This window comes from Trichechus manatus, unplaced genomic scaffold, assembly GCF_000243295.1.
Source record: "Trichechus manatus latirostris isolate Lorelei unplaced genomic scaffold, TriManLat1.0 scaffold00073, whole genome shotgun sequence".
NCBI classification, from domain to species: Eukaryota; Metazoa; Chordata; class Mammalia; order Sirenia; family Trichechidae; genus Trichechus; species Trichechus manatus.
Genome location: NW_004444009.1, coordinates 1,486,551 through 1,496,277, shown reverse-complemented (window position 1 = coordinate 1,496,277; position 9,727 = coordinate 1,486,551). Strand labels below are relative to the sequence as shown.

The 9,727-nt window shown below is 41.2% G+C and overlaps 1 protein-coding gene across 3 annotated transcripts in view; it reads left to right on the top strand.

Moving 5' to 3' along the window:
• Positions 1-9,727, top strand: part of CHD1L (chromodomain helicase DNA binding protein 1 like) — a 104,630-nt gene that overhangs the window by 83,034 nt on the left and 11,869 nt on the right. For all 3 annotated transcript variants that reach the window (XM_004380426.3, XM_023734848.1, XM_023734847.1), the window contains 3 exons: positions 3,899-4,044; positions 5,108-5,271; positions 5,812-6,017. In XM_004380426.3, coding sequence (XP_004380483.2) covers positions 3,899-4,044; positions 5,108-5,271; positions 5,812-6,017 — 516 coding nt within the window. The remainder of the gene's footprint in view (positions 1-3,898; positions 4,045-5,107; positions 5,272-5,811; positions 6,018-9,727) is intronic.

Here is a 9,727-nt window from a genome sequence, read left to right as displayed (position 1 = left end):
GCCTCATGGGGAGTTCCTTATGATCAGTTGACTGAGGAAGAGGAAACTCGTGCCTGGTTTACAGATGGTTCTGCGCGATATGTAGGCACCACTCGAAAGTGGACTGCAGCAGCACTACAGCCCCTTTCTGGGACCTCCCTGAAGGACAGTGGTGAAGAGAAATCCTCTCAATGGGCAGAACTTCGAGCAGTGTACCTGGCTGTTCACTTTGCTGGGAAGGAGAAATGGCCAGATGTGCGATTATATACTGATTCATGGGCTGTGACCAATAGTTTGGCTGGATGGTCAGGGACTTGGAAGGAACATGATTGGAAAATTGGAGACAAGGATTTATGCGGAAGAGGTATGTGGATAGACCTCTCCGAATTGGCTAAAGACGTGAAGATATTTGTGTCTCATGTGAATGCTCACTGAAGGGTGACCTTAGCAGAGGATGATTTTAACGATCAAGTGGATGGGATGACGCGTTCTGTGGAAACCACTCATCCTCTTTCCCCAACTACTTCTGTTGTAGCTCAATGGGCTCATGAACAAAGTGGCCATGATGGCGGGGATGGAGGTTATGCATGGGCCCAGCAGCATGGACTTTCACTCACCAAGGCTGACATGGCCACAGCCTCTGCTGGGTGCCTAATCTGCCAGCATCAGGGACCAACACTGAGTCCCCGATACAGCACCATCCCTCGAGGTGATCAGCCAGCAACCTGGTGGCAAGTTGATTACACTGGACCACTTCCATCATGGAAAGGGCAGTGTTTTGTCCTTACTGCGATAGACATGGATTTGCCTTCTCTCTACACAATGCTTCTGCCAAAACTACCATCCATGGACTTACAGAATACCTTATCCACCATCATGTTATCCCACACAGCATTGCCTTGGGATCAAGGGGCTCCCTTCACAGTAAATGAATTGTGGCACTTGGCCCATGCTCATGGAATTGACTGGTCTTACCGTGCTCCCCATCATCTTGAAGCAGCTGGCTTCATGGAACGATGGAATGGCCTTCTAAAGATACAATTATGGCACCACCAAGTTGGCAGTACCTTGCAGGGTTGGGGCAGTGTTCTCCAGGAGGCTGTATATGATCTAAACTAGTGCCCAGTTTATGCTGTTATTTCTCCCATAGCCAGCATTCATGGGTCCAGGGATCAAGGGGTGGAAATGGGAGTGGCACCACTCACTATTACCCTAGTGACCCACTCGCAAAATTTTTGCTTCCTGTCTTCACGACCCTATGCTCTGTGGGTCTAGAGGTCTTAGTTCCAAAGGGAGGAATGCTCCTATCTTGAGACACATCACTGATCCCATTGAACTGGAAGTTAAGAATGCCACCTGGCCACTTTGGGCTCCCCATGCCTTTGGATCAACAGGCAAAGAAGAGTTACCATATTGGCTGGTGTGATTGTTTCTGATTACCAAGGGGAAATCAGGTTGGTATTACATAATAGAGGTAAATAAGAGTATGTCTGGAATACAGGAGATCCCTTAGGATGTCTCTTAGTACTACCATGTCCTGTGATTAAAGTCAATGGAAAACTACAGCAACCAAATTCTGACATGACTACTAATGGCCCAGGCCCTTCAGGAATGAAGGTTTGGGTTACACTACCAGGCAAAGAACCATGACTGGCTGAGGTGCTCGCTGATGGCAAACGGAATATGGAACGGGTAGTAAAAGAAGGTAGTTCTAAATACCACCTGTGACTTCGTGCCCAGTAGCAGAAATGGGGACTGTAATTGTTTTTGGTATTTCTTACTTGTTTGTTATATGTGTATGAGTGTGTATGAATACATGTACGCGTGTGTGCACGCACACACACACACACGCCAAATATGTTTGTTCTCTTCCCTCCCTTATTCCATTACTTATTATAAAATGTAAGATGTAAACAGGACTAGTGTGTTTTCGGTTGTACGTGTGTTAGTTGTATCACGTTAGTTATATTTATGACTTTACAATTGTTTTAATTTAGAGATTATGCATGGTTTAAGGAGATGTGTACAGGTTGCCAAGTTGACAAAGGGTGGTCTTTGAAGGGTAAGGTTATGTGACAGTTTGTCTAGGCCATGATTCTCAGTGGTTTGGCAGATATTATATAATCATCCTCCATTTTGTGATCTGATATGAGCAGCAAATCAGTCAAAAAGGAAGTTTTGTTGGGGATGTGGCCTGCATTCAGCATATAGAGATGTTCTGGCAAAGCTTGTTCTCACTGGATCCTGTATCTGACTCATCAATCTCTGACCTCTGATTCTTGGGACATGAGCCAGCATCTTGCTGTCTGACCTGCCAATTTGGGGTTCGTCAGCCCCTGCAACCACATGAGTCAGGAGAAGCCTCCAGCCTGACGTGTGACCCACAGATTTAGAACTTACCAGCCTCCACAACTTCGTGAGCCGTTTCCTTGAAACAAATCTATCTCTATATATATGTAATGTACATATATATCCACATATATATGCACTATATACATATGCATACACACACAAGCTTCACTGGTTTTGCGCCTCTAGAGAACCCAGCCTAAGACAGCAGCCCTAATCAAAATTAAATAAAAAACAGAGTTGCTTTATCTTGAGTGCCAGAGTTTTTTAAAAAGCACGTTTGTAAGTTGAAAATTGCATGCATTATGAAGCTAAATATGCTGATCATATTTGACACTTCTCAGCTCTTTATTTTTTTTCCACTTGTTGATAGAGCACCTCATTGAAAGCCCCCTGCTGATTTAATTAGCAAATGCCAATTAGAATTACAGCTGGTTGGATTTGGGTACAAGTTTTAAGCAGTTGATCTCTTGAGAACAAAAATGTTTTGCTTTCATACTGTCCAGGGAAAACATTCTTAAAGCTGATTTCAGTAATGTTGTGAAATACATTCTTTTGGTAGTATATGCTGTTAAATACACTTCAATTTAAAATCATTATCTTTCCTATCAATGGTTGCTAACCTTAGCTCTTCATGATTCATTATAATTTGGTTCATGATAGTGGTAGATCATCCAACGTATCTGAGCCTTTGTTTCCTTATCTGTAAAATGGTAATACTAATGTCTGCTTTACTTTTATACAGTTGCAAAAATCGAACATGATAATAGATGTGAATGTGCCTGATAGCATAAAGTGCTACTCAAGATTAGACTATTATCATTATTGTTATTACCATAATTACTATTTGCTGACCTGTTATCTCTCCATGCTTTCACAGACACAATGACATACTGAAAAGAGCAGACAGATCTTAGATTCAGAAAATCCTGCCTTCTTTATTTATTGAAAGTGAGAATTGGGAAATCCTTTAATCCCTGTCTAAGCCTTAGTTCTCCCTTTCTTAAATTGGGTTAGTTATAGCAGGATTATGGTTAGGATCATAAAAAATGCTTCATGATATCTGTAAAGAATATTGAAAATCTCTTGGATTTTTCTCTTAGATTCTCTACTTGTTCTCCTTAATATCACAGAAAAGGGGATGAAGAGTTGAGTATTAAAATTGTGTTAGGAATAAAAAAAAATGTGTTCTCAGTTAGCTTTTATTAGGTGATCTTAATGTCAGTGAGGTTTATGCCGAGAAATAGTTGTGGAATGAATGAGTGATGAGTAAACCAAGAATCAGCAGGTTGGAGGGATTCAGCAGAGACTCACAGACCATCTAAGGATGGAGTAAAAGGGCTAAGCGATGCTCTTTCCTTTGACGAGTAATATCTGGGGTCCCCATGTAAAACCCAAACCAATCATTGTCAGTGGGATCAGAAATGAAATACCCTCATCACAAGCTATTCTTAGTCCATTTAGAATGTAAGCTGTGATTCTCTTGTTCACCCTAGTTATTGCTTTGAATAGACTTAATCCATTTTTCTTTAGTAGGTAACATTTCTCTCTTTGTGTTTTATGTTCTCAGAAAACCATATGTACTTATTTGAAGGTAAAGATTATTCTAAAGAGCCTAGTAAGGAAGACAGAAAATCATTTGAGCGACTGGTGAATCTTCAGAAAACCCTGTTGAAAACCAGTCAAGAGGGCCGGTCACTCCGAAATAAAGGCAATGTAAGAACTATTTATGTAAAAGAACAAGTTCTGCCAAACTGTCGTCCTAAAAAAAAAAAAAAAAATGATGCCAGGAGTGATTTGTTAAGAAATAAGCCTGTAAGTGATTTGTTGAAATGTTAAGTATAACTGTACCATAGTAGAAAAACTATATGAAAAGTTGGCATGAAAAACATTAGCAAGGAAAGTGTATTTTACTGCTTAATGCTAGTGAAAGCAGCCCTGTCGATCCAAGCCACCTCTGATGGGATCACTATGTTACATCAAAATACCATACCCTGCTCTTGTTAATTGTGACCCTGTGTCATCAAGACAAGGTGGCAGTCATAAATGATATATGTAATGTGCACAGTGTTTGACAGAGTGTGCACTCATTAAATGCTACTATTATTAAAATAATGATGTTGAAATATTTTTTAAGAAAGAAGCACATCATAGGAAGATTTCCATTAAAAATGGTTAAACTTAAAATGGCATCCTGCAAGGTATTCATTCAATCAAGAAAAAAAATTAATTTTTCTGAAGTACCTTGTTAGGTGCTGTGGAGTCCTTTCTGACACATAGCAACCTTACGTACAACAGAACGAAACGCTGCCTGGTCCTGTGCCATCCTCACAATCGTTGTTATGCTTGAGCCCATTGTTGCAGCCACTGTGTCAATCCATCAAGGGTCTTCCTCTCTTTTGCAGACCCTCTACTTTACCAAGCATAATGTCCTTCTCCAGGGACTGGTCCGTCCTGATAAGATGTCGAAAGTATGAAGTGCATTATTCCTGATGAAATGAATCAAAATGGCATTTTGCTGTCCCATATTTGCTAGTGCTTTCATTGGGGTTAGAGCACGATGTCCTGGTTGCCACTCCTATGAGATGTGTAATATGAACAGTATATCAGAGTGTCTTTGCCACCTCTTCCCACCACACAAGGTGGCATGGAGATACAATGTTTTGTGAAATACTAAGTGTGCTGCTTCCGTACAGTGTATGTTTTAGGGATGAATGAAAGTCCTGGAGGAACAGGCAGCCCCTGGCCTTTCTGGTTATGGATCTTGTTCTTCCTACAGACTCTCATCCCAGGCCTGGTGGAGGGCTCTACCAAAAGGAAGCAGATCCTGAGCCCAGAAGAGCTAGAGGACAGAAGAAAGAAGAGACAAGAGGCGGCAGCCAAGAGGAAGAGGCTAATAGAGGAGAAGAAGAAGGAAAAGGAAGAAGCTGAACATAAGAAAAAGTATGTCTGTATCATTCACTGGTCAAGCTGAGGGGCACAGCTGATACAAGACTCACTGTTGTATGAACCCACAGTTTACCATTACTTTAAAATTGCAGAAAATATCTATAAAGCTTGAGTTCCTGTTGGCAATAGGATATGTTTTAAAAGATTAAGCTTTAGCCTTAATGCTTTCGTCTACTTAGGTGAAAAAAATCCTGTTAAGGCAGAGAAGATACATTCTGTTGACACAAGAAAATGTTAAGGTTTTATCGTAGCTGTCTGACAAAAAGTAGTTTATTTGAACAACCCCTTTTAGTCGTATTCTTAAAAACAGAGACACGGAGTGGATGCTCCACACTGTTGAACTATAGTCATGAGACAGGCTAATTGGTAAGACTTCTTGTTTATTTACAAAGAAGCAGAAAACTGCAATCAGGGTGAGTTTCTAATTGCATTTCCACTTGGCATTTATTGTTTGTGAGTAGCAGTACAAAATGTGCTCCAAGGGGAAATTGTGATAGGCCCGGTTAATTCCCTTTTCTCTGTGGCCTGCTGAAGGATGGCCTGGTGGGAGTCCAACAATTACCAGTCATTCTGCCTGCCTCTCGAGGAGAGCGAGCCAGAGGGCCCCGAGGATGGGGAAGATGAGAGCTCTGCTGAACTGGATTACCAAGACCTAGACCTGACCTCCATCAAGTACATTAGTGGTGATGTCACCCACCCCCACGCTGGGACTGAGGACGTGCTTATCGTTCACTGCGTAGGTATGAGAAGTGGTACAGGGCAGGGGTGGGTCCCTCAGACTTTACAGTGCCAAGACTGGTGAGGATAATGCAGAACCCTGACCTGGGTGGTGGTCCCAGTGCAGTATTGTGTGGTCAGAAGAGCTTGGATTTTTGAATCAGGAAACTTGGATTTGGCTCTTGGCTGTCTCATTAGTTCCCTAACCTCCCTGAGCCTCAGTGTCCTTATCTGTATATTGGGATAATATCTGCCTTACCCTCTTCACAAGATTTTAAGAGAGTGAAAATGAGGCAGCATCTATAAGGCAAGAGACTCCTTTAAAAATAAGCAAAACTTCAAGCTTGTTCCCACCGCAGGACCTTTGTAATTTTTACTTCTGTCTAGAGCCCTCTTTCCCCATATAGCCACATCAGGTGTCTTTTACAATGTCTACTTCTCCGAGAAGTCTTCTCTGATTGCCTCATATAAAACAGACACCATCCCCACACCTCTATTAATCTCCATCTCCATTCCTACCTTACTTTATTATGCATATCATCACCTGATATTACATATGTTTTTTATTCTTTTTGCACTAGAAAATAAGCTTCATGAGAGCAGGGATCTTCCCCCAACCCCATACAAAAATATACACATACATTGTTATGTGACTCTTAATTGCTCTCCCCATACTGTGACAGCACACTCCTCCTTTCCACCCCTGATTCCCCATGTCCATTCACCAGCTCCTGACCCTCTCTGCCTTCCCATCTCGCCTCTGGACTGAAGCTGCCTGTTTAGTCTCTTGTATCTACTTGAGCTGAGAGGCACGCTCCTCACGAGTATCACTTTATGTCCCACAGTCCAGTCCAATCATTGTCTGAGGAGTTGGCCTCGGAAATTGTTTTAGTTATGGGCTGATAGAGAATCCAGGGGCCATGCTTTCCGGGGTACCTCCCGTCTCAGTCAGACCATTAAGTCTGGTCATCTTACAAGAATTTGAGTTCTGTACCCCACCTTTCTCCTGCTCCATCCAGGACTCTCTGTTGTGTTCCCTGTCAGGGTGGTCATTGGTGGTAGCTGAGCACCATCTAGTTTTTCTGGTCTCAGGCTGATGAAGTCTCTTGGGCTACTGCTTTCCTTGTGTCTTTGGTGTTCTTCATTCTCCTTTAGTCCAGGTGGTTGGGACCAATTGATGCATCTTAGATGGCCGCTTGCAAGCTTTTAAGGCCCAGATGCCACTCACCAAAGTAGGATGAAGAATATTTTCTAAACAAGCTTTGTTATGCCAGTTGACCTAGATGTCCCCTGAAAGCATGGTCCCCAGACCCCTACCCCTGCTACTCTGTCCCTCAAAGTGTTTGATTATATTCAGGAAACTTCTTAGCTTTGGTTTAGTCCAGTTGTGCTGACTTCTGACTTCCCCTGTAGTGTGTGCTGTCCTTCCCTTCACCTAAGATAATTCTTGCCTACTGTCTAGTTAGTATATAACACTCACCCGCCCTCCCCACCCTCATAACCATCAAATAATGTTTTCTTCTCTGTTTAAACCTTTTCTTGAGTTCTTATAATAGTGGTCTTATACAATATTTGTCCTTCTGTGACTGACTAAATTCACTCAGCATAATGACCTCCAGCTTCCTCCATGTTATAAGATGTTTCACCGTTTCATAGTTCTTTATCATTGCGTAGTAATCCATTGTGTGGATATACCATAATTTGTTTATCCATTCATCCATTGGTGGGCACCTAGGTTGTTTCCGTCTTTTTGCTATTGTGAACAGTGCTGCAGTGAACATAGGTGTGCATATATCTATTCATGTGACGGCTCTTATTTCTCTGGGATATATTCCAAGGAGCGGGATAGCTGAATCGTATGGTACTTCTATTTCTAGCTTTTTGAGGAAGGGCCAAATCGATTTCCAAAGTGGTTGTACCATTTAACATTCCCACCAACAGTGTATAAGTGTTCCAGTCTCTCCACAACCTCTCCAGCATTTATTATTTTATGTTTTTTGGATTAATTCTAGCCTTGTTGGGGTGAGATGATATCTCTTTGTAGTTCTGTTCTGCATTTCTCTAATGGCTAATGATCATGAGCATTCTTCATGTGTCTGTTAGCTGCCTGAGTATCTTTTTGGTGAAGTGCCTGTTCGTATCCTTTGCCCATTTTTTAATTGGGTTATTTGTCTTTGTTGTTGAGGTTTTGCAGTATCTTGTAGATTTTAGAGATTAGACGCTGATCAGATTTGTCGTAGCCAAAAATATTTTCCCAGTCTGTAGGTTGTCTTTTGACTCTTTTGGTGAAGTCTTTCGATGAGCATAAGTGTTTGATTTTTAGGAGCTCCCATTTATCTGGTCTCTCTTCTAGTACTTGTGCATTGTTACGTATGGTTTGTATTGTGTTTATGCCATGTATTAGGGCTCCTAGCACTGTCCCCATTTTTTCTTCCATTATCTTTATCATTTTCGATTTTATATTTAAGTCTTTGATCAATTTTGAGTTAGTTTTTGTGCATGGTGTGAGGTTTGGGTCTTGTTTCAGTTTTTTGCAGATGGATATCCAGTTATGCCAGCACCATTTGCTGAAGAGACTACCTTTTCCCCAGTTAAGGGACTTTGGACCTTTGTCAAATAACAGCTGCTCATTGGTGAAAGAATTTATGTCTGGATTCTCAATTCTGTTCCATTGGTCTACGTATCTGTTGTAGTACCAATACCAGGCTGTTTTGACTACCATGGCAGTATAATAGGTTCTAAAATCAGGTAGTGTGAGGCCTACCACTTTGTACTTCTTCTTGAGTACGGTTTTACTTATTCGAGGCCTCTTCCCTTTGCATATGAAGTTGGTGATTTGTTTCTCCATCTCATTAAAAAATGCTGGTGGAATATGGATCAGGATTGCATCATATCCATAGATTGCTTTGGGTAGAATTGACATTTTCACAGTGTTAAGTCTACCTATCCATGAGCAAGGTATGTTTTTCCACTTATGCAGGTCTCTTTTGGTTTCTTGCAGTTGTGTCTTATAGTTTTCATCATATAAGTCCTTTACGTCTCTGGTTAGATTTATTCCTAAGTATTTTATCTTCTTGGGGGCTATTGTAAATGGTATCAATTTGGTGATTTCCTCTTGGAGGTTCTCTTTGTTGGTGTAGAGGAATCCAATTGATTTTTGTATGTTTATCTTGTATCCTGAAACTTTGCTGATATCTTCTGTTAGTTTGAGTAGTTTTCTTGTGGATTCTTTGGGGTTTTCTGTGTATAAGATCCTATCATCTGCAAATAGAGATGCTTTTACTTCTTCCCTACCAATTTGGATACGCTTTATTTCTTTTTTTAGCCTAATTGCTCTGGATAGGACCTCCAGCACGATGTTGAATAGGAGTGGTGTTATAGCGCATCCTTGTCCGGTTCCCGTGCTCAAGGGGAATGCTTTCGAAGTCTCTCCATTTAGAATGATGTTGACTGTTGGCTTCATATAAATGCCCTTAATTATATTGAGGAATTTCCCTTCTATTCCTATTTTGTTGAGAGTCTTTATCATGAATGGGTGTTGGATTTTGTCAGATGCCTTTTCTGCTTTGATTGATAAGATCATGTGGTTCTTGTCTTTTGTTTTATTTATGTGATGGATTACATTGATTGTTTTTCGAATGTTGAACCATCCCTGCATACCTGGTATAAATCCCACTTGATCATGGTGAATTATTTTTTTTGCTATGTTGCTGAATTCTATTGGGTAGAATTT